The 25040-nt window shown below is 43.5% G+C and overlaps 1 protein-coding gene across 4 annotated transcripts; it reads left to right on the top strand.

Moving 5' to 3' along the window:
- Positions 1–6325: 6325 nt before the first annotated feature.
- Positions 6326–12808, top strand: LOC121578252 (erythroid transcription factor). 4 transcript variants are annotated; one of them, XM_041892467.2, is made up of 6 exons: positions 6326–7599; positions 10526–10765; positions 10915–11418; positions 11562–11707; positions 11874–11999; positions 12296–12808. In XM_041892467.2, the coding sequence occupies exons 2-6, from the start codon at positions 10549–10551 to the stop codon at positions 12581–12583; spliced, it is 1281 nt and encodes a 426-aa protein (XP_041748401.1). In that variant the 5' UTR covers positions 6326–7599; positions 10526–10548; the 3' UTR covers positions 12584–12808. The 4 variants fall into 4 exon arrangements, with proteins under 4 accessions (XP_041748401.1, XP_041748402.1, XP_041748400.1 ...); XM_041892468.2 differs by having other exon boundaries at positions 10265–10765; XM_041892466.2 differs by having other exon boundaries at positions 10252–10765.
- Positions 12809–25040: the final 12232 nt, after the last annotated feature.

Genomic DNA, 25040 nt, shown 5'->3' with positions numbered 1-25040 from the left:
CTCCGGGATGCTGACCTTCTAGGTAGAGTTGCAAAGAAAAAGACATATCTCAGACTGGCCAATAAAAAGATTAAGATGCACAACACTTTTAAGCTCACATAATTGCAAAAGGGTTTTCTAATGATTAATTAGCCTTTTAAAATGATCAACTTGGATTAGCAAACACAACGTGCCATTGGAACACAGGATTGATGGTTGCTGATAATGGGCCTCTGTACGCCTATGTAGATAATCCATTAAAAATCAGCAGTTTCCAGCTACAGTAGCCATTTACGACATTAACAAGGTCTACACTGTATTTCTGATCAATTTGATGTTATTTTACTGGACAAAAAAATTGCTTTTCTTTCGAAAACAAGGACATTTCTAAGTGACAACAAACTTTTGAACGGTGGTATATATATATATATTTTTTATTTTCATTGTTGGCCATAAGACTAAAAACATCAGGAAATCAGCTCTAAGTGATTTTTAATTCAGGAAATCTGTTCCAAAGTATTTCCACGTATAATAGAGAGACGTGATTGTATACAAATGTAAGCAAGGTTTGAAATGATTGTTTAAGTCATATATCTGGTTGGGCTTCTTGCGGTCAATTTGCAGTCTACAAATGATTTGTTATTAAATTCCGGCCTCCCGACCATCCACTTGAAAAAATCTGCCCGCGGCTGAATCGAGTTGATGATCGCTGTTTTAGACTATGAAAAATTATATTGGTAGACTTTCTTTCCTTATACTGTTAAGAACCACCAAATACAATGAAACATTTTTTAAGGCTCTATTTTAACAACTAGAGGTGAGGTGTGCAAGTTAATTGTGAAAGGTATACCTTTAAATTGGGATGTCTTGGTGGGAAGGAAGAAGCATAGCCAGAGTTTGGACTCGCTTGTAAATTAGTTCCTCCATAGCAAGAATAAAATAACATCTTGGCCTTTTTATATAATTACCTGTACCAAAATGTTTTTACATGTTGGTCATTTCTCGATTGCCTTTTGTGTCTTGACTTGTAAAAAAACCTACCATCTCCCTGATTTAATTGCTATGACTTGCATTTATTAAACAGATTTGCAAGTCAAACACAGCAAGGTTCATTACCAAAACATTTGGATTCAGGATAAATCACACTTGGAGTTTTATAAAGAGGGAAATCTTGGGAGTGGGCATGACTGTATTCAGTAGTTGGTGAAATAAAGAGTTTTCAGAATGGAAATGGCCAGAGAAGAAGTGAAGCCAAGGGAGAATGTGTTACCTCTCTTAGGATTGTAGTACTTGCACCTTGGTTTAATTTATTCTCTGGCCATCACCTTAGTCTCCAGATTCTCCTGATTTACTTCTATAATGAAACCCCTATTTCATATACATCCATGATTTTGTATGTGTCAGTGTCTGTTGAGCAAAACTAGACATATGCATGCAACCAGTGTATTTTAGTAGTGATGCCTTAAGTTTGACCATAAGGATCTAAAAAATTAACAATGAGTTTGTTCCTTTCCATGTGGTATACAAATGTGTCCTTTTCTTCCACAGTACCTTTACCGGGTCACTATTTTTGCACCCTTATTAGGTCGGTCATCAGCAGTACCGAGGTCTTTCAGAACTTTTCCTCCCACACTGGGGCAGGTGCTGGTCTTAGCACTGACACTTGTCGTCGCGAGTTTCTTTCTGGCTGTTTGCAGGTTATCTGGAATTGTCCTGTATTTTCCGATGTGTGTTTTTTGTACTGTAGGGAGTAATGTAGCCTTTATCATCAAAATAAACATGTTAAACATCACATTATTTCCAGTCATTGTGGGATAGTTTGATACACTAGCAATACTCTGCACACATGCATAATGCACAGTGATTCGAAGTTTGATACATTTATTATGCCATAGTTTGGATAATAAACTACTGAATAAACACCAGTCCTAGTGGCTGCAGTCATAATCACTTTCACAACTGCAATCCCCAAAGAGACCTAACACTGACTCACTCACCTGTTGTAAAGCTGTGCTGGCTGCATTTGAAAAGGGCTTTGCCACATCAATGTCCCCCTTCGCTCTTCCCTCACAGTACTGTGCACCTATCTCTTCACAGCACAGCTTGCTTCCAGCACACCTGCAAGAAAGGAAAATACGCTTGTTCTGGACAGATAGCTATTTTTAATGGTGACAGAAATCAGGCTGAGGACAACATTTCCACCAACAATGCATTTCAATTGTCTCCAGTGGCTTCCTCTCATCTTCCTTCACCTCCGCTATTGTGAAATAACTGAAGTAATTTCTAGTGAAGTCAGACACGTTTCAGTGTCAACCTTCTTCAGTGTGTGTATAGTGAAGGCAAATATCTGGTAGGTTAGCCTTGGGTCAGGGCATTCGCTACTACTGTTTTCCCCTATCTTGTGTTTTCAGATCAGTGTCAATACAGGAAGGAGAAGATGAGGAAAAAACACTGAAGATCATTAAGATGTACCCTAATGTTTAGTGACTGACCTCACGTTTGTTGCTCAGCTCAGTCTTGTTACCTATCACAATGAATGGAAAGTCAGTCAGGTCACTCTTTTCTCCAAACCTCCAGAGCAGAGAAAGAGGTCTCTGATGTAATGTTAAACATAATTAGGCAACAGTGAGAGCCCCTATACAGGGTCGTACCCAGAGACTGGAAACTCTGCCCCGGCAGTGTCCCAGATCTGAATGAAGGGAGAGACCAATATCAGTCTGGTTATGAGTTGAGACAAGACAGTAGCAGCCACTGTCGACAGCTATTCAATTACTTAATGTGTTGGGACAGATTGGACATAATTAAGATAAGTTCCACAAACAAGTACTCACCTGCAGAATGACTGCACTTCCATCTAGGCTCAGTTCTTTGGTGAGAAAGTCAGTCCCAATGGTTGCTCGGTACATGTTAGTGAAGCGATGATTTACATACTGTATCTGTTCATGAAGGAGGATTTTCCCACCCTGAGCACACACTGAGTTCCCCTTTCACCTCATTTTGGGACTGGGTCACACACAAAATTGAATGACAGTTCACTTTACACAACAGTGATATGGATGCAATTATCATTGATTAATTGAATTTATGATATGAACATTATTTGATACTGTGCTATCATAAACAATAGGCTATAGGCCTACCTTGTCCAAAAACTATTACCTTTATAGTAATTTGACACCGTTTTTATTTTTTTCCAGTAGCCTAATTTGACCCTATGTTGCATCTCAGAAACAAAGGAGGGGATTCCCAAAGATAAAGTGATCTACCCTTTACAAGCTCCTTTCCAGAGAAAAGTCGCACTATGGGGCACATATGGCAACTATAAATAATGACAAACATACATTGGCCAGCATTGTCTAATATAATTTTTCGGACTTATCCAGAATTGCAGAGATTTTCAAATTCTGTCATGAGTTCAGCTGTCTCGTAGCGGATCCTATCTGAAAACAGCCTGACTGCGTGCACCTTTCCCTGTCTTCAATTTACCTGCTATGTATGTCCCATCAAATTCTGTAAACATATTCAACAATGGCAACAACTTTGGTTAAAGGTTTTTAAAAATCCAAGATCTGAGGTAATTATAGATTTACGTTATAGACTTTATCTCACGTTTGTCTTTGGTTCTTATCAGAGGGCAAGGCCAAGTAGAAGCCTATTCCTGGCAGTGTGCGCAATCCCTATTTTAATTTTTAATTTTTAATTGAACCTTTATTTAACCAGATAAGCCAGTTGAGAACAAGTTCTCATTTACAACTGCGACCTGGCCAAGATAAAGCAAAGCAGTGCGATAAAAACAACAACAACACAGAGTTACATATGGGGTAAAACAAAACGTACAGTCAATAACACAATATAAAAATAGAACATCTATATACAGTGTGTGCAAATGTAGTAAGTTATGGAGGTAAGGCAATAAATAGGCTATAGTGCAAAAATAATTACAATTTAGTATTAACACTGGAGTGATAGATGTGCAGAAGATGATGTGCAAATAGAGATACTGGGGTGCAAATTAGCAAAATAAATAACAATATGGGGATGAGGTAGTTGGGTGGGCTAATTACAGATGGGCTGTGTACAGGTACAGTGATCAGTAAGGTGTTCTGACAACTGATGCTTAAAGTTAGTGAGGGAGATAAGAGTCTCCAGCTTCAGAGATTTTTGCAGTTCGTTCCAGTCATTGACAGCAGAGAACTGGAAGGAATGGCGGCCAAAGGAGGTGTTGGCTTTGGGGATGACCAGTGAGATATACCTGCTGGAGCGCAGACTACGGGTGGGTGTTACTATGGTGACCAATGAGCTAAAATAAGGCGGGGATATGCCTAGCAGTGATGTATAGATGACCTGGAGCCAGTGGGTTTGGCGACGAATATGTAGTGAGGGCCAGCCAACGAGAGTGTACAGGTCACAATGGTGGGTAGTATATGGGGCTTTGGTGACAAAACGGATGGCACTGTGATAGACTACATCCAATTTGCTGAGTAGAGTGTTGGAGGCTATTTTGTAAATGACATCGCCGAAGTCGGTAGGATAGTCAGTTTTACGAGGGCATGTTTGGCAGCATGAGTGAAGGAGGCTTTGTTGCGAAATAAGAAGCAGATTCTAGATTTAACTTTGGATTGGAGATGCTTAATGTGACACCTAGGTATTTGTAGTTGTCCACATATTCTAAGTCAGACCCGCCGAGAGTAGTGATTCTAGTCGGGCGGGTGGGTGCAAGCAGCGTTCGAAACACAATGTTCCTCCTTTTTTGTCCACATTTATTTTCTTCATTTATTCAGCTGGTTATTAACTTGAACAATTTGTACTAAAGTTTCTTTAACAATAGGCGTTACATTTTTGTTTTTTTTATTCCTGAGATTTCAATCTTGCATTCACTGCGGTGCAGACAATCCCATCCCAGTGCAGTAAGCTACTAGAAGCCTGGCGCCTTGGCAAGTGTTTCAACAACGGAGTCAATTACATGAAAGTGAATGAAGCCAATTAACCATTGAATGAAGACAACTTGAAATGAAAGAACCCCAGCCACTGAAACAATTCCACCACCAGAGGGTGGTCTGTCATATGATGTAATATATGGGCCTACACAAGGATTTTAGGAATCTTGCTAGGGTTCTATCAGCTCTCTCTGTTCCAAGGTGTGCTGAACGTCACCATCACCATCATCACCATGCCATGATTAATCAAGATTGCATATCATATTATACACTCAAGATTTGATCTTATTTTTGATAAATACATTCAAAATTTTATATCATTATCATAATATTTGTAAAAGACGGGGCTAACAGAGTATCAAATAAGAAATATCTTATCTTTTCCAATAGGAAAGATAAAATTAGACAGTAAAATGGTATGTTATGGTGTTTCAAGCACTTGCAACAGTAGAACAAATCTTTGTTGTTCTGATTTTTATATTTAGAATAACAATTGCTAATTGGAGAACTGCAAAAAAAGTTTTAAAATATATTAAAAACAAAGCTCTGTGAATATGATCTTTGGCTGTTGCTAAGATGTGCTCTTCTCTTCCAGGGCCTGTGTAAGACATGCATATTTTGCATTTATCAGATGAAGCGCAGACATTAGCCTTGCTTAGAGTTCTTTACACACAAATATGTTGGGGTGTGTCAGGGTTTTATGACAGTTGGGGTGTGGTACCAGCCTATAATTTGTGATCGACCATTATTGAGTAAATATTTAATTAGTAATAATTTAAATGATTTGTGTAATAATACCAGTTTTTACTGTTATAACTGTGTAGATGCCCTAGGCTATGTTTCTCTGACAGCGCACACTTCATGTATTTCATGTACACAGAGAGGGGGGGGAGGCTGTAGTCCCGGGTGTATACTAGTGTCTGAGAATGGCTCAGCAGCCTCTGTGTGGTAAAGATAAGACTACTGCATACATAGAAGACGGTTTCTTGGGAATTGGAGGTCTGACCCCAATGGCCACCCGCTGTCTCCCCTGCACCCCCCATCAATAATTTCATAACCATATGATAGAACTGCTTAACTGTATAATATAGGTTATACTTTTTCCATTACATATATATTTCTGTGTGTGTGTTTTTACTGCACATGCCAGTGCAAAGACAGAGATGTATATTTGTGTGTGTAATTTTGTTGTTGTTGTTGCTCATGTACATATGTATTATGAGTGGCATGGCTTTGCAGGGTGCCTTTGTTCCTCTGTGTTTGCTGGGTGACAGTGTAATTCCTGGCCTCCCCCTTTCATCTTGATAACCTCTTATCAGAGACAAGCAGCTCGCTGACAGACTACCACCAGCCACATCCCTCGCCACTACTCTCCACCACTCTCCTTTCCTCACACAAACCCAGCTGAACACAGTCAGGAGGACCTCATCCTCTCTCTCTCATCTTCATTGTTTATCTCTTTCTTTGAGTGAGCCATAAGGCTGAAAAGGATCTCCCCGACTTTGGATTTAATGCTTCATTCATCAATCGATACTGTATATTTCCTCAGAATTGTTTTAATTTCAATATTGTGTATTTGAATGCTCTCTATCACCATGGTAGGAACAGGGACTATACAGCAGTTGTTCAGGTAAAGTCTGTTCCACTTCAAAAAGACAGTTACAAGCAGTGAGCTACAGTAGGATGCGTTTCTCGTGCAATTAAAAGGTTCACTTCTCTCTAACTCTCTCCTAATTTCCCTGAAAACTGTAAATGAACAAAGGAGGAGGAAAGTGGGGGATGCTTTGACTACCAAATGACTGTGAGTGAGGCCTGTCTGAAGCATGCCTGTGTCCAGACCATATCTCTCTCCATGATTGCAGCACCTCTCCCGATTTGCATTACTGTCCTCCACTCTAAGCTGTGCTGAACCACAGAGAAATGTATTCTTTGCATTTTTTATTTGCTTTGTTTAAATGCCCGTCTCCTTTTTCCATGTGGGTCTGGTCTTATCAGCATTGTATGCATATCCATCAACAGACAAAAAAGTCCCTGCTCTAAGCTGACTGCATTACTCAATAAAGATTGTAATTCAGGAGCAAATACTGAGAAGACGTTTCAAAGCACCGAAGTCCAATGGAGGCAGTGAAATTCTGACTTGCATATCTTATTATTCCAAGATATTGGTCTAGATATAACTGAAACAAGTCACATTAATACACACCTGTCATTTTAATACCTGTCAACTCCCCTTTTTTATACAACAGTTCCATGACATAAATCGTATAAAAAGAATGTAAAAAAGTTCATGTTTACCAATCCTGTCAATAACATAGAGGTAAATAATGATGAAAATGAGTTTCTGGGTACATATTTGCTGACAATTTCTAGTTGTCACTGACTGTAGTGAGTCTACCCTAGCAGACAAATTAGATGTCTCTTGGTATAGCTGGACCAGGAGGTGTGTCTTTCAAAAGAGTTCTCCCTAACCCCTCCCATCGCTCCCTTTCTAACGTTAACCTCAGTCAGTTTTTCGAGGGGTACTAGACCTCAGTTATTCTTCTGGCGATTTGCCCACACAGACATAGATACAGACACTGGAACCTCAGGCTGTGCTTTCTCTCAACCTCTCACCTAGCTGGGTATCCTGTACTGCAGCCCTACTCTACTCACCTTTGACATCCACTCCTCACAAGGACCTCAGGTAGGTGCAGCTTTGCTGTCACATTACAGTGCCACTGTACACTCTTAGAAAAAAGGGTTCTAAAAGGGTTCTTCGGCTGTCCCCGTAGGAGAACCCTTTTTGATTCCATGTAGAACCCTTTTGGGTTCCAGATATAACCCTTTTGGGTTCCATGTAGAACCCTCTGTAGAAAGGGGTTATTCAAAGGGTTCTCCTCTGGGGACAGCCGAAGAACCCTTAAAGGTTCTAGATAGCACCTTTTTCTAAGAGTGTACACACTATCAGCCTGAATGATAGTGGATGATCACACGTGTAATGGTGTGAACCTGAAACCTGTGGAAGTTAGCCTTCTGCATTACTCCAGACCGTTAGTTGTTTGATTGGCTGCAACAATATGTGAGATAGTAGTGCTGAGTGGCAATGACCTCTTTAGATAATTTTACATTTTGGTAACTCTACAACTGTAATCCTACAGTTACAGTCAATGAGGAGATGGTTGAATTATTTCTACACAGACAAGTGTACACTTATCAACATGTGTTGTGGAGTAATGGTGTATGGAAGTTCATGCATGTGTCTTTATTGCTAATACCTATAGTACTTCTCTTCATCGTGAATAGTACTTTGAGTTGGATGTGAATTTATCAAGCTTTTTCATTTAATTTATTTACTTTTTAATTTGAACAATTTTACTTTACAACCTTGACATCTATTTATTTTTGCCATAATGGCTGGTATACAATGAGAGTAAATTCCATTGCAAAATGTCACTATTTTCCTAATGTGATTATTAGAGGAAATTGTTTTGTTGTTGTTGTTGCAGTGATAGCATTGATTTATTCTGCACTATTTTGTTATTAAGAGAAGTTAGATGACAGTGGTTTTATATGGTCCGCTGGCTGTTAGTCAGCAGTAATTGTGTGACAATAGATTTCTATTAATCAGATGAGATTAGGGTTGGTGTTCCGTCGTATCACTGGTGCTGAGTATATTTAGTTTGACAATAATGTGCTCTATCTGATTTTCTCAGACTCTATCAGACCCTATCAGGCTCCTCTTTCCTCTTATCACAAGTTAATAAAGATATGGTACAACATTGTCTCTACTACAAACAACATGCACTGTGTGTTACAGAGCAGACACTACTTCTGTTATTTTCAGAGCTGTATCATTTGTTTTGGTTAGAAACACTCTCAGTTACATTATATCATCAATTACCCACTACAGTGAATGTGATAATGTTGTATACAGAAGATAGCCCTATTTGGTAAAAGACCAAGTCCATATTATGGCAAGAACAGCTCAAATAAGCAAAGAGAGACGACAGTCCATCATTACTTTAAGACATGAAGGACAGTCAATACGGAACATTTCAAGAACTTTTAAAGTTTCTTCAAGTGCAGTCGCAAAAACCATCAAGCGCTATGATGAAACTGGCTGTCATGAGGACCGCCACAGGAATGGAAGACCCAGAGTTACCTCTGCTACAGAGGATAAGTTAATTAGAGTTAACAGCCTCAGAAATTGCAGCCCAAATAAATGCTTCACAGAGTTCAAATAACAGACACATCTCAACATCAACTGTTCAGAGGAGACTGTGTGAATCAGGCCTTCATGGTCGAATTGCTGCAAAGAAACCACTACTAAAGGACACCAATAATAAGAAGAGACTTGCTTAGGCTAAGAAACACGAGCAATGGACATTAGACCAGTGGAAATGTGTCCTTTGGTCTGGAGTCCAAATTGGAGATTTTTGGTTCCAACCGCCGTGTCTTTGTGAGACGCAATGTGGGTGAACGGATGATCTCCGCATGTGCATTTCCCACCGTAAAGCATGGAGGAGGAGGTGTTATGGTGTGGGGGTGCTTTGCTGATGACACTGTCTGTGATTTATTTAGAATTCAAGGCACACTTAACCAGCATGGCTACCACAGCATTCTGCAGCGAAACGCCATCCCATCTGGTTTGGGCTTAGTGGTACTATTATTTGTTTTTCAACAGGACAATGACCCAACACACCTCCAGGCTGTGTAAGGGCTATTTGACCAAGAAGGTGAGTGATGGAGTGCTGCATCAGATGACCTGGCCTCCACAATCCCCCGACCTCAACCAAATTGAGATGGTTTGGGATGAGTCGGACCGCAGAGTGAAGGAAAAGCAGCCAATAAGTGCTCAGCATATGTGGGAACTCCTTCAAGACTGTTGGAAAAGCATTCCAGGTGAAGCTGGTTGAGAGAATGCCAAGAGTGTGCAAAGCTGTCATCAAGGCAAAGGGTGGCTATTTGAAGAATCTCAAATATAAAACATATTTTGATATGTTTAACACTTTTTGGGTTACTACATGATTCCATATGTGTTATTTCATAGTTTTGATGTCTTCACTATTATTCTACAATGTAGAAAATAGTAAAAATAAAGAAAAACCCTTGAATGAGTAGGTGTTCTAAAACCTTTGACCGGTAGTGTATATCAAATTATCTAGATGCTGAACATCTAGATTATTTCCATCTAATGAACCTTTTTTCAATTTCCTTTTTACATTTGGATTTCCTTTCCTTAGAACTCACATTCTGTTTTGACAAAACTTATAATAGGAATTTCTATAAAGGTCATTGGTTGTAAGCAAACGTTTGTTCACTGTTTGTAGTTACAGATAGGCCTATTTATTTTTAGGGTCTACTTTCAGCCACAGTCAAATGAGGATCCTTGAAAGGGAAGTTTGAAAACCTGCTGCTGTCAAGTGACCTTCATGTCTTGAAGTTACGTGGGTTTCTTTAAAATGTCAGCCTCACAAACAACAGTATTTGTAAACACTTGACTGTAAATCACATCAGCCTACTGAGATGCTGGTACTGTCTGGTTGTTGCTATAGGTCCTAATCAGGTTCCAACTAGGATCTATTCACTGTGACTGCCTAGGTTTCTCCAAATCCTTTCTGTTGTTTCAGAGTCAGTGGTTATCTCTGTAAGCATGGAGGATTCCTCTGAACAGTCTCACTGGGTGTCTCCGGCTCTGCTCAGCTCTGATCCCCTGGCCAGCTTCTCCTCAGAGCCTGGCTTACTACCTCCAGGAGAGGAGGGAGAGCCCTTCTTATCCAACCCTGAGACTGATGACTTCACCAGCCTGCCCTCCTACTTCTCCAATCCCAGCCACAGCAGGGCTCCAACAGCCTACAGACAGAGCTCAGGTCAGAAGCGAGGAACATAACATAACTTTAAAAAATGTATGTTGACCTTTCATAGTGTAAATTCATATTGAATATAAAATAATGCACAGTTTCTGTAATCAGGGACTCCCCTGACAACTGTGGCCTTCTATTGTATTTCTCTCATACAGTTCGCCAGGTGTACTCCTCGCCCTCTCTCCTGAGCAACCTCCAATGGCTGGACGGGCCTGGCAGCCACTCTCTGAGCTCTCCATACAACCCATCATCCTCTACCTGGACCAGCAACCCTTTCACTAAGACTCCTCTGCACCCATACACCCCAACCTCCCTTTATGCCTCCAGCGCCACATCCACGTTCACCTCCAGAGATGGGTACTCCTCTCCAGGTAGGGATGGCAACGAGAGTCCCAGACTTCAGGAGGCCCTGAAGGCCGAGCGCTTGAGTCCTTTGGGTGGAGGTGGTGGAAGCAGTTTTCTGAATCTGACTTCAGCTGCTGGGAGTGTGTGCACACCATCTCCCCACTCCCACTTGCACATGCTGGGCCCCTACAGCTCGTACATGACCTCTCCACAGGACTACAGCACGGCAGGCCTCTACTCCTCCCCAGGGGCATGGATGAGCCCCTCCTCCTACTCCCCCAAACTACGTAATAAGATGAGGCTGCCCCCACCAGGTGAGTGAGCATCATGCATCATATCCATGCTATCCCATCTAAGTAATTTTACTCTGTCCTCTGAACGTCCTGTGGGATTCCAGATAATTATTTGGGAGCATATGAACAGGAGACTGATGTAGTGTGTCTGTGATTTGTGGCAGAGGCCAGAGAGTGTGTCAACTGTGGGGCCACTGCCACCCCTCTATGGCGTCGAGATGGAACAGGACACTACCTCTGTAACGCCTGTGGGCTTTACCACAAGATGAATGGCCAAAACCGTCCCCTGATCCGGCCAAAGAAAAGACTGGTGTGATACGGCATAAGGATTGGATAAGATATGATAATAATAATTTGTAAATTCCATGGTGTGGACATGCCAATCTATTGATCGAAAAACACAATGAATCCAAATAAACATTGGAGCTTATCTTTAATCCACAGAATTGACTTATCTTTCTCTCTCTCTGTTTCAGATTGTCAGCAAGCGGGCCGGGACACAATGTGCCAACTGTCACACCAGCACCACCACACTGTGGAGACGGAACGCCAGGGGTGAGCCCGTGTGCAACGCCTGTGGACTCTACTTCAAGCTGCACAACGTGAGTCAATGAACAAGATACAGTGACTGTTCTGGATTAGCTAGAGAACTACTATTACCAGCTTGTAGCTAGCACCGCCTCAGTGGTTGAAAAGGCAAAACCCCACACAACCCCAAGCTACTGATTCTGAACCCAAGTCATTGAACTTAAACTCTAACCTCAATAGAGAATCCAAGGGGTACAGAGTTTTTTTTAAAAATCTACCTCCTTTAGTATAGTAGTATCAGGGTAATACCGGAGAAAGAGAATGTACTAACTTAAGTATGTGAATTTAAGGCACACTTGTCTGTTGACAGGTCAACAGACCCCTTACTATGAAGAAAGACGGTATCCAAACGCGAAACCGTAAAGTGTCCAACAAGAACAAGAAGGGCAAGAAGAGCGCCATGTTAGAGCATTACCCTGACCTTTCAAATGGTCCCCCCCTCAATGACCACGGGGGCGCCTACTCCCTGGGTCCAGGGTCAATGCTCTCCTATAGCCACACCCCTCACTTCCTCCCCCCACCCTCCGGCCTGCACCCGTCTGCCAACCTGTCCTACACCAATCACCCAAACACTGGCATGGTGCCCACACTGGTGTGAAACAGACCTGGGCATATGCAGACCCATAAAGGCAACATACAGCATATACAGTACAGACACACACTAGCCTACTGAGGAGTAGCTTCTTTGTAGCAATGGATGCCTTGTACATAAATGCATTTATACTTTTTTCCTTCCAATTTTGTGTGTGAAGTTATCTTGTCTAAACACTGGACATAATACTGCGCATTTTTACAAGATCAAAAAAGAAAAACTTTTATGGAAGAATTTGACTTTATTTTGTTAAAGGCATATACTATTTTTATGAAAAGTAAAACTTTAAAAGTAAAGTTTAAACTTCCCACTGTAATCATTGATATGGGTAATGCTGGTATGAACTTGTAGCTGTATTTTGTAAATACGTACCGAATTTACTTAAATTGCCATATCCCTTTTCAAATATTTATGATTTTAGTAGAAGGTGAAAGGGCATTAAAATGTGAAATTGTTTTTTATTTTCTACATTTCTATATTTTGTAATTTCTTACAAGCTCCACATAAACAATAAAACATGAATGGTAAAATTAAGACAACTTCTATATACTGTTTCTGATTATTTACTATACAAATACCTGGGCTTGAGGCACAAGTTTATCGTTTTGAATGTGTAAATGGTATTTAAATTATCTGCACTCTTTCAGGTGCTGTGGTGAGTCTCACCATAGTGGCATTGTACTCTCACTTGCTGGGGTATAATGGTGTCTTTGTCCAGGCTCTGTTGGGGGTAAGGATGCAAATCCTCCATTTTCCATTCAACTGCAGTAAAGTGACAAAACATTAAACTGAAGTGAGAAACTTGTGCCAGGTTCTAAATTTAGATTGATGTGGCATTATCTACCGTTAGGTCAACAAAAATCGACACACAAGCTGGTACACACACACATGCACACACACACACACAACTAAAAATAACTATATGAAGAACTGTAATATTCTATGTTTCACGGAGTCGTGGCTGAACAAGGATATGGATAATATACATCTCGCTGGCTTTTCCATGCATCGTCAAGACTGGTCGGCAGCCTCTGGTAAGATGAAGGGGGAGGGGTGTGTCTCTTTGTTAAGAAAAGCTGGGGCGTGATCTCTAATGTTAAGGAAGTCTCACCTGAGTTTTTGCTCACCTGAGTTAGAAGACCTCATGATAAGCTGCAGACCATACTATTTACCAAGAGACCTCTATAGGGCCATAAGCAAACAAGAAAATGCACACTCAGAAGCGGTGCTTCTCGTGGCCAGTGATTTTAATGCAGGGAAACTGCAATTTGTTTTACCTCATTTTTTACCAGCATGTCACCTGTGCAACTAGAGGCGACAAAATTCTAGATCATCTTTACTCCACACACAGAAACGCATACAAGACTCTCCCTCGCCCTCCCTTTGGCAAATCTGACCATAAATATATCCTCCTGATTCCTGCTTACAAGCAAACTCAAACAGAAAGTACCAACATGGAAGTGGTCCGATGAAGCGGATGCTAAACTACAGGACTGTTTCGCTAGCACAGACTGGAATATGTTAAGGGATTCATCCGATAACATTGAGGAGTTTATCACATCAGTTACCGGCTTCATTAATAAGCGCATCGACAACATCGTACATACATATCCCACTCAAAAGCCATGGATTACAGGCAACATCCACACTGAGCTAAAGGCTAGAGCTTCCGCTTTCAAGGAGTGAGACACTAATCCAGACGCTTGTAAGAAATCCCGCTACGACCTCCGACGAGCCATCAAACAGGCAAAGCGTGGGCAGGGCTTGCAAACGATCTCAAATTACAAAGGTAAACCGAGCCACGAACTACCCAGTGACGAGTGCCTTCCAGACGAGCTAAATGCCTTCTATGCTCGCTTTGAGGCAAGCAACACTGAACCATGCATGAACAGCACCAGCTGTTCCAGACGACTGTGTGATCTCCCACTCTGTCGCCAATGTGAATAAGATCTTAAACAAGTTGTGGTCCTCTGTAGCTCAGCTGGTAGAGCACGGCGCTTGTAACGCCAAGGTAGTGGGTTTGATTCCCGGGACCACCCATACACAAAAAAATAAAATTATGCACGCATGACTGTAAGTCGCTTTGGATAAAAGCGTCTGCTAAATGGCATATTATTATATTAAGTTAACATTCACAAGGCCGCAAGGCCAGACGGATTACCAGGACGCGTACTCAGAGCATGCGCTGACCAGCTGGCAAGTGTCTTCACTAACATTTTCAACCTCTCCCTGACCCAGTCTGTAATACCTATATGTTTCAAGCAGACCACCATAGTCCCTGTGCCCCAAAACGCCAAGGTAACCTGTCCAAATGACTATGGCCCCCTAGCACTCACATCTGTAGCCATGAAATGCTTTGAAAGGCTGGTCATGGCTCACATCAACACCATCATCCCAGACACCCTGGACCCACCTCAATTTGGATATCGCCCCAACAGATCCATAGATGACGTAATATGTATTACACTCCACACTGCCCTCTCCCACCTGGACAAGAGGAACACCTATGTGAGAATGCTGTTAATCGATTACAGCTCAGCATTCAACACCATAGTGCCCTCCAAGCTCATCACTAAACTCAGGACCCTGGGACTGAACATCTCCCTTTGCAACTGGATCCCGGACCTCCTGACGGGCCGCCCCCGGGTCATGAGGGTAGGCAACAACACATCCGCCACTCTGACCCTCAACACGGGGGCCCCTCAGGGGTGCGTGCTTAGTCCCCTCCTGTTCTCCCTGTTCACCAACGACTGCGTGGCTGCGCAAATCTCCAACACCATCATTAAGTTTGCTGACGACGCGACGGTGGTAGGCCTGATCACCAACGACGATGAGACAGCCTACAGGCAGGAGGTCAGTGACCTGGCAATGTGGTACCAGGACAACAACCTATCCTTCAACATCAGTGAGACAAAGGAGCTGATTGTGGAATACAGGAAACGGAGGGCCGAGCACGCCCACATCCACATCAACGGGGCTGTAGTGGAGCAGGTTGAGAGCTTCAAATTCCTCGATGTCCACATCACTTAGGAATTAATATGGTCCACACACACCAACACAGTCATGAAGAAGGCATGACAACGCCTCCTCCCCCTCAGGAGGCTGAAAAGATTTGGAATGGGCCCTCAGATACTCAAAAAGTTATACAGCTGGGGGGGCGCTGTTGGAAGCCAAGGATGTAGCACGCGTCTCCCTATCGCTCCTGAGTTAGTGACCAAATTTATATATTTAACTTTGCAAAACTGCATACATTTCTGTTTGCCCAGGCGTCTGAAGAGACCCATAAACAACTCAGTTCAAGTTTAATACATTTAAATTCGTAATGACATCAACCCGACCAAAAACAGAGTCTGCAAGAGCAGGCCGCAACAAGCCTGCAACTTCTCCCGACTCACCCCCGCCACCGAACGCTACCAATGCCGGCCCCACGGAAACACTGACTGTGGAGATGCTACAATCCGTGATAGGCACCCTCAAAGCCGACATTTTCGGAAAAATTGACTGTCTCTCTACCAACCTCAGGTCAGAGATATCAACGATCAAAGACGAGCTTAAAAAATCTATCGAGAGTATACAGAATAAGCTCGACGCACATGGGGTGACTTTATCGGATTTGGAGCGAGGGGCTACAGACCACAGCACTCGCATTAGCGAGCTAGAGGCTAACGTCGGCTCATTGACAACTAGGGTGGCATTCCTCGATAATAGATGCGAAGATATGGAAAGTAGAATGCGGAGGAACAACATTCGTCTACTGGGAATACCGGAGGGAGTGGAGGGCCCAAGACCCACGGAGTACATGGCCCAGCTACTTCAGGAGCTGCTCGGGCTAGAGGAGAAGCCATTGCTAGACCGGGCTCACCGCACTCTGCGTAGCCGACCCAGGGATGGAGAACCCCCACGACCATTTGTCATCAGGGTGCATTTCTTTCACGTCCGCAACGACATACTGAGAAGATCGGGAGAAGCATCCCCTCTTCTACATAAGGGTAAAAGAGTCTCGATATTTGCGGACTACACAACAGCTGTGGCTAAGAGGCGGGCTAGCTTTGGAGCTGTGAAACGCCAACTACACACCTGCCCGGGCGTGAAGTTCGGCCTCATCTACCCCTGCGGTTTTGAGACTGACTTTACCGGACGGCTCCATGCACAGATTCGAGGACCCGGCTATAGCGGCAGATTTCATCAACAAGAACGTGAAAGCGGCTGTTGTACCGCATGGTTTGTAACAAATGGTTGGCTAGCTGGTCTTCCTAGCAGGCTAGTTAGCAGGCCGAATGGGTGACTAACGAAGCCATCTCTGCTGGGTTCATCGACATATGAATGTCATTCTCTTCTTTATCTCTTTATTTCCAGCCCAGGTTTGCCGCCTCTAATGCCAATATCTGGGGGTCTGCATGGCTGTTTCAGTCTGATCATTTACCATCTGCGTCGAGGTTAAACCTCTCTTAATCGAGGATAGTTTTCCTTAGACTCTATTGGGGACCATTCTATTCATGTTTGGCTTACTCTAGTTAAATGGTCACTAATCTTAGGTAGCACAGAGTAAGAGTTATCATGCTTAGCTCTAAACTTTCTTCGTATTTAGGGTTTTGCTTGCATCTCATTTGGGGAGATGCTTCGGCAAGGGCGGGTGTGAGGGAAGGGTTTGTTCACTCTCTATTTGTATATAGTATGTATATGTTTTTGTGCCTCTTCGTTTGTCTTTGTTTTTTTACATTTGCGCTTTTAGGTTCAACTAAGATCTTCAGTTTACATTGTACCTTGTCCTTTACACATCCTCTCTCTCTCTTAAGATATGACTCAGCCTAGTGTAGCCCATACTGCTGGAGGGAATGGCTTTAATTTTCTTACTTGGAACTGCAGGGGCATAAATAACCCAGTTAAACGTAGTAAGGTGCTACACCATCTTCATCATTTGAAAGCTCACATCATCTTTCTCCAAGAAACTCATCTGAAGGTATCACAACACTCAAGTCTTAGGTGCAGATGGGTGGGTCAGGTGTTCCATTCCTCATTTCAGAGTAAGGCGAGAGGGGTGGCTATTTTACTTCACAGATCGGTACCTTTTACATGTTCTAAGGTGATCGCAGATCCCCATGGTAGATATATAATTGTCAGTGGTAGGCTGCTCAATACAAAGGTTCTTCTTGTTAATATCTATGCTCCTAATTGGGACAATGGGGATTTTTTCAAATCGGTTTTCTCTACACTCCCAGATATGTCCACCCATATGTTGATTTTAGGAGGTGACTTTAACTGTTGGTTAGACCCACAATTGGATCGATCCTCCACTAAACCTACCACCCTATCAACCTCAGCTAGAGTTGTTCGAACCTTTATGTCTGAATTCGCAGTCTCAGATCCTTGGAGAATGGTTAATCCAGCTGGGAAAGCATACTCTTTTTTCTCATCGGTTCACCACACTTTTACGCGCATAGACTACTTCCTTGTTGATGACCGGCTCCTCCACTCCATAACTTCATGTTCATATAACCCAATTGTTGTATCTGACCACGCCCCTGTTACTATGGAAGTAGCTTTTCAAAATGTTGACAATCAGCGACCGCCTTGGCGACTAAAAACTCAACTGATCAGTAATGAACACTTTGTCAATTTTGTTTTGAGTCAAATCGACTTTTTCATGATTACAAATAGAACCCCAAACATCTCTGCGTCTACTCTCTGGGAAACTTTGAAAGCTTATATCAGAGGTGAAATTATCTCCTACACCGCACATGAGAACAAATTGAAAAGGAATAGGTTATCTATGCTAACACGCTGTATTGCCCAATTAGATGACATTTATGCCGTTTCACCATCCCCCGGATATTTATAAGGAACGTTTAACTCTGCAAGCAGAATTTGACACACTATTAACAGACCAGGTTACTGAAATGCTTGTCAAGTCTAGGAGCACTTACTATGAACAAGGAGAGAAAGCCAGTAAATTATTAGCTCACAAGTTACGTCAACAATCATCATCATCTCAGATTACAAAAATTCGTACATCATCTGGGATATCATTAGATCCTGGGGGATCAATGAGGAGTTCAAGAGATTTTACCAGTCTCTATATACCTCTGAAAGTAAAGCGGATACACTGGAATTGGATAATTTCTTCCACTCACTATCTGTGCCTTCGGTCGGCCGGGATTTGGTAAAAAAATTAGAGCAGCCGATCACTGTTGAAGAACTGTCTAACGCTGTCAAATCCCTTCAATCTGGGAGAAGCCCAGGGCCTGATGGCTACCCGACAGAGTTTTATAAAAAGTTTATCACCAAAATAGCCCCTATTCTAATTGAAATGTACAATGATGCATTTGTAAATGGTGCTCTCCCACATACTCTCACTCAAGCAACCATTTGTGTTATTCTTAAAAAAAACAAAGACCCTCTTGACTGTGCATCATACCGTCCAATTAGCCTGCTAAATGTGGACTATAAAATTCTAGCCAAAATTCTGGCAACGCGGCTAGAAACAGTCCTCCCATCAATTATCTCTCCGGATCAAACAGGATTTATAAAAAATAGACACTCATTCTTCAATCTCCGAAGATTATTTAATATTATATACAATCCTTCTGTCGACAATACCTCTGAAGCCATTATATCCCTGGACGCGGAGAAAGCGTTTGATCGGGTGGAATGGAAATACCTTTTTACACTCTAAATAAATGTGGCTTTGGCTCCAAATTCATGACCTGGATAAAACTTCTGTACTCATCCCCCAAGCCTCTGTCAGGACTAATAACACTCAATCAGATCGCTTCCCTTTGCAAAGATCGACACGTCAGGGTTGCCCTTTAAGTCCCTTACTGTTTGCCCCTCGCCATAGAGCCACTTGCAATAGCACTTCGCTCCAACCCCCTCATCAAAGGCATAGTCAGATACGGGCACGAACACAAACTGTCTTTATATGCAGATGATTTATTAATATACACATCCAATCTTTCTGTCTCTGTCCCTGCTGCCCTTGCCACTTTCGCATCCTTCGGTCACATATCAGGGTATAAACTAAATCTCAGTAAAAGTGAATTGATGCCACTTAACATGGCTGCAAAAAAATCCCCTTTACATAACTTGCCATTTAAAATAGCACACAGCAGTTTTATTTATCTCGGGGTACATGTCACAATTAGGTTTGAAAACCTTTTTCAAGCCAACTTTGCTCCTCTCTTAACCCGTACTAAGGACGATTTGGAACGGTGGTCTTTGCTACACCTCTCCTTAGTTGCTAGAATTAACTCTATTAAAATGAATACTCTCCCTAAATTCTTATACCTCTATCAGTGCCTTCCAATATTTCTACCCAATACATTTTTCAAAAAGATCGACGGCCTAATTCTACCCTTTATATGGGACAAAAAGCCTCCTAGGATGCGAAACAGCTCTTGCAGAGGCCCAAACCAGACGGCGGTCTAGCTCTACCAGATTTCAGATTATATTATTGGGCCGCTAACCTTAGGATCATTCAGTACTGGTTGCAGAGCAGAGTAATATTCCCACCCCCAACTTGGCTGGAGATGGAGGCTGCCTCGTCTACACCGGCATCACTGTCTTCCCTCGCTCACTCCTCTATTACAGGCCCTTACTCCTCCTTCACCAATAATACATGTGTCAAAACAACATTGAAGATCTGGAATCAATTTAGGCGCCACTTTGGGTTTCAAACAACCTCTTCCTTGGCTCCGGTAGCCTCAAACCCAGCTTTTCCCCCATCTATGATTGATGGTGCTTTCTCAACATGGTCTAATCTCGGTATTAAAAGATTCAGAGATCTGTATACTAACAATACATTTAGTACGTTTCAACAACTATCAGCTAAATTTGGTCTCCCCAGACATCATTTTTTTAGATTCTTACAAGTCCGGAGTTACATCCGCAGCATAGATCCAGGATTCCCCAACCTTTCTAGTGGAACACAGTTCGACACATTTCTCACCCCACTTCCTAATCAGAAAGGCACAATGTCAATAATCTATAGTCAAATTTGCTCACTACAAGCCATCTCATTAAACAATATCAAATCCTCTTGGGAGGAGGAACTGGGTGAGGAAATATCTGATGAACTATGGGAAGGGGCACTCAAAAAGGGTACATAGCTCTTCTATTTGCGCTCGACACGGCCTCATCCAATGCAAACTCATTCATAGGGCCCACTGGACCAAAGCAAGACTATCAAAAATTTACAAGGATGTGAACCCTAATTGTGTTCGATGTAACCAGTCCCCTGCTAATCATGTGCACATGTTTTGGTGCTGCCCATCTCTTGTTGGTTTCTGGAAAGACATCTTTAACACACTCTCAGAATTAAGCGGCACACAGATCGAGCCAGACCCTCTCATTGCATTATTTGGAGTTTCCTTACCCACAATACAATTGACCAAAATGAATAAAGATGTAATTGCCTTTGTCACGTTGTTAGCGAGACGATTAATTTTACTTAGATGGAAATCCTCTGCAGCCCCTTCTCATGCTCTTTGGATTAAATCTATTTTGAATTGCATAAAGTTGGAGAAAATAAAACAGACACTCAATGGGTCTGTAGACAAATTTTATGCAAAGTGGGCTCCCTTCTTTTCTTATGTCAAAAGAATACATTTCCCTGCAGTTCCAGAGTGATGTATATTTATATATTGGTGATGTAAGAAGCCTGGTATGTGCATATACGACATCTCGGATGTTAAGGACGGTAATAACTGTGCTAGCTGACCTATAACAACTGGATCAAAACAGATATTCTTCCTTTTTTTTTTTTTTTTTTGTGTTTTATCTTATTTATGTACTTAATGTCTATTTTTTCTTTCATGTCTGTCTCTCCATGTTTTGCTGTATCGTTGTCTTCAAATTGTTGTTCCATATTCATACCAAATAACTTTCAAGTGCAATTATTTACTAAATGCTGGTACTGAAAATTCAATAAACAAAGTATATAAAAAAAAAAAAAAAAAAAAAAAAAAAAAAAAAAAGTTATACAGCTGCACCACTGAGAGCATCTTGACTGGCTGCATCACCACTTGGTATGGCAACTGCTTGGCATATGACTGCAAGGTGCTACAGTGTCACGGTCGTCATCTAAAAAGGACCAAGGCGCAGCGTTGCGAGCGAACATATTACTATTTATTTAAACGTTCACACGAACAAAACAATAAACAACGAAAACGTGACGTCTAATGGTACAACACGAAACCACACGAACAAAATCCCACAAACACAAGGTGAACACAGACAGTTTAAATATGGCTCCCAATCAGAGATAACGAGCCGACAGCTGACACTCGTTACCTCCGATTGGGAGTCATTGACCAAATAAGGGAAACACAAAACCAATGACCACCCAACCAAAACAAAACACAACCAAAACGAACACACCCTGGCTCAAAATACAAAGTCCCGGAGCCAGAGCGTGACAGTACCCCCCCCTAAAGGCGCGGACTGCGACCGCGCCTCAAAACCCCAAATAGGGGAGGGCTGGGTGGGTGTTGCTCCTCGGAGGCGGCTCCGGCTCCGGGCTTGACCACCACCCTACTTCAATCCCCGCATAACGGCCCCGATCCGATCTGACCCAGCTGGCTGGATCAGGACTGACGACGCGCACCCCTGGCTTAGCGCGTGAGGCAGGAACGGACCTCACCAGGCTGACGCCTCGCACCCCTGGCTTGGTGCGAGTAGCAGGAATGGGCTGGACCGGGCTGACGACTCGCACCCTTGGCTTGGTGCGAGTAGCAGGAATGGGCTGGACCGGGCTGACGACTCGCACCCTTGGCTTGGTGCGAGTAGCAGGAACAGACCGGACCAGGCTGACGACTCGCACCCTTGGCTTGGTGCGAGTAGCAGGAACAGACCGGACCAGGCTGACGACTCGCACCCTTGGCTTGGTGCGAGTAGCAGGAACGGGCTGGACCAGGCCGACGATACGCACCCTAGGCTTGGTGCGTGGAGCCGGAACGGACCTCACCAGGCTGACGCCTCGCACCCCTGGCTTGGTGCGAGTAGCAGGAATGGGCTGGACCGGGCTGACGACTCGCACCCTTGGCTTGGTGCGAGTAGCAGGAACAGACCGGACCAGGCTGACGACTCGCACCCTTGGCTTGGTGCGAGTAGCAGGAACAGACCGGACCAGGCTGACGACTCGCACCCTTTGGCTTGGTGCGAGTAGCAGGAACGGGCTGGACCAGGCCGACGACTCGCTTCCCTGGTTTGGTGCGAGTAGCAGGAACGGGCTGGACCAGGCTGACGACTCGCACCCCTGGTTTGGTGCGAGTGGCAGGAACAGGCCGGGTCGGGCTGACGACGCACACCGTAGGCTTTGTGCGTGGAGCAGGGACAGGCCGGGCTGGGCTGGCGACGCACACCACAGGTCTGGTGCGTGGAGCAGGAAGAGGCCGGGCTGGGCTGGCGAAGCGCACCTCAGACTCGGTGCGGAGCGCAGGAACGTGCCGGGCTGGGCTGGCGACGCGCACCACAGACTCGGTGCGGAGCGCAGGAACGGACCGGGCTGGGCTGTCGACGCACACCGTAGGTTTGGTGCGGGGAGCAGGAATAGACCGGACCGTACTGGGGACACACACCACTGGCTCTACACCGGGATCTGGAACGGGCCGGACCGGACTGGCAACACACGCCAGTACCTCTCGCCGTGCCTCTACACCTACCATCCCCTCTTCTACCAGTGGCCCCCGTAACCTGGCGGCCTCCTCTGCAACCCCGCTGGACCGCTCCATAGCGGCCTCCTGCTGCCCCGACGTCGTGAGCCCCCCCCCCTAAAAATTTTCTGGGGGTCTCTCCAGGCCTCCAACATTCTCTCCCATCTCTCGCTCCTCTGTCTCCAACCCTCTTCACTCAGCTCCTCCATGGGCTTGACCCAATCGAAGCTGCCACGGAGATCTATTAGCGATGGCTCTTGGACACGCTGCTTGGTCTGGTCTTGGTGGGATTTTCTGTCACGGTCGTCATCTAAAAAGGACCAAGGCGCAGCGTTGCGAGCGAACATATTACTATTTATTTAAACGTTCACACGAACAAAACAATAAACAACGAAAACGTGACGTCTAATGGTACAACACGAAACCAAACGAACAAAATCCCACAAACACAAGGTGAACACAGACAGTTTAAATATGGCTCCCAATCAGAGATAACGAGCCGACAGCTGACACTCGTTACCTCCGATTGGGAGTCATTGACCAAATAAGGGAAACACAAAACCAATGACCACCCAACCAAAACAAAACACAACCAAAACGAACACACCCTGGCTCAAAATACAAAGTCCCGGAGCCAGAGCGTGACATACAGAGGGTAGTGCATATGGCCCAGTACATCACTGGGGCCAAGCTCCCTGCCATCCAGGACCTCAATACCAGGCAGTGTCAGAGGAAGGCCCTAAATATTGTTAAAGGCTCCAGCCACCCAAGTCATAGACTATTCTCTCTGCTACCTTAGAACAAGCCGTACCGATGCACCAAGTCTGGAACCAACAGGACCCTGAAAAGCTTCTACCCCCAAGCCATGAGACTGCTAAATAGTTAACCAAATAGCTACCCGGACCATCCGTATTGACCCTTTTTGCACTCTTTGAACTCTTCTGACTCATCACATACGCTGCTGCTACTGTTTATTATCTACCCTGTTGCCTAGTCACTTTACCCCTACCTATATGTACATATCTACCTCAATTGCCTCATACTCCTGCACATTTACTCGGTACTGGTATCTGTACATATAGCCAAGTTATAGTTAATCATTGTGTATTTGTTCCTTGTGTTATAATTATAATTTATTCATGTTTATTTTTTATTTCTGCATTGTTGGGAAAGGCCTGTAAGTAAGCATTCACTGTTCATCTACACCTGTTGTTTACGAAGCATGTGACAAATAACATTTGATTTGACACACACGCACAAACGCCTGCATGCTCATGTATGTTTCATGTATAACACAATTTCCCCTCTTTTTGCTATGATGCGTGAATGTAAAAAGGTAATGTACAAACAACAATCATAACTTACTTTGTAATGAATCAGAGACAAATATGATATGAAAGTTTGATATACTGATTAACATTTGCTTACAGATGTAGCCAAAGGCAAAATCTAACTGTAAGTCGCTCTGGATAAAAGAGTCTACTAAATGACTCAAATGTAAAACCATAGTTTTTGGTTTGTTACATGGCTGAACTAGACTAAATTATACAGATTGGTATGGACAAGTACAGCCCAATATAATGTAGAAGTTGTGACCTCGAAAGTGTATTTTTCTGCTCCGTGGTGGGGAGTGGGGTTGGGGTGGTTCAGTACAGTGGCTGTCTGACTACTGATAACTTATCACTGAAGCCACACACTGTAAACCAACCACCTGCTGCCAAAAGCCACTCATCCACACTCCCCCCCAGTTACTCACTCAGAGGCTCTGCAGAGCACACAGGTACTAAGCCCAACGCCCATGCATGCTTAGGCCT

Source organism: Coregonus clupeaformis, chromosome 12, assembly GCF_020615455.1.
Source record: "Coregonus clupeaformis isolate EN_2021a chromosome 12, ASM2061545v1, whole genome shotgun sequence".
Lineage (NCBI taxonomy): Eukaryota > Metazoa > Chordata > Actinopteri > Salmoniformes > Salmonidae > Coregonus > Coregonus clupeaformis.
The sequence above is the reverse complement of the archived record's forward strand: the minus strand, read 5'-3'. Positions and strand labels throughout refer to the sequence as shown.

Bases quoted from the DNA above. Each gene is read 5' to 3' on its own strand.
- LOC121578252 (XM_041892467.2), top strand. From the start codon at position 10,549: ATGGAGGATTCCTCTGAACAGTCTCACTGGGTGTCTCCGGCTCTGCTC. The intron at 10,766-10,914 runs GTCAGAAGCGAG...TCTCTCATACAG, and splicing joins AGCCTACAGACAGAGCTCAG to TTCGCCAGGTGTACTCCTCG. The intron at 11,708-11,873 runs GTGTGATACGGC...TCTCTGTTTCAG, and splicing joins TCCGGCCAAAGAAAAGACTG to ATTGTCAGCAAGCGGGCCGG.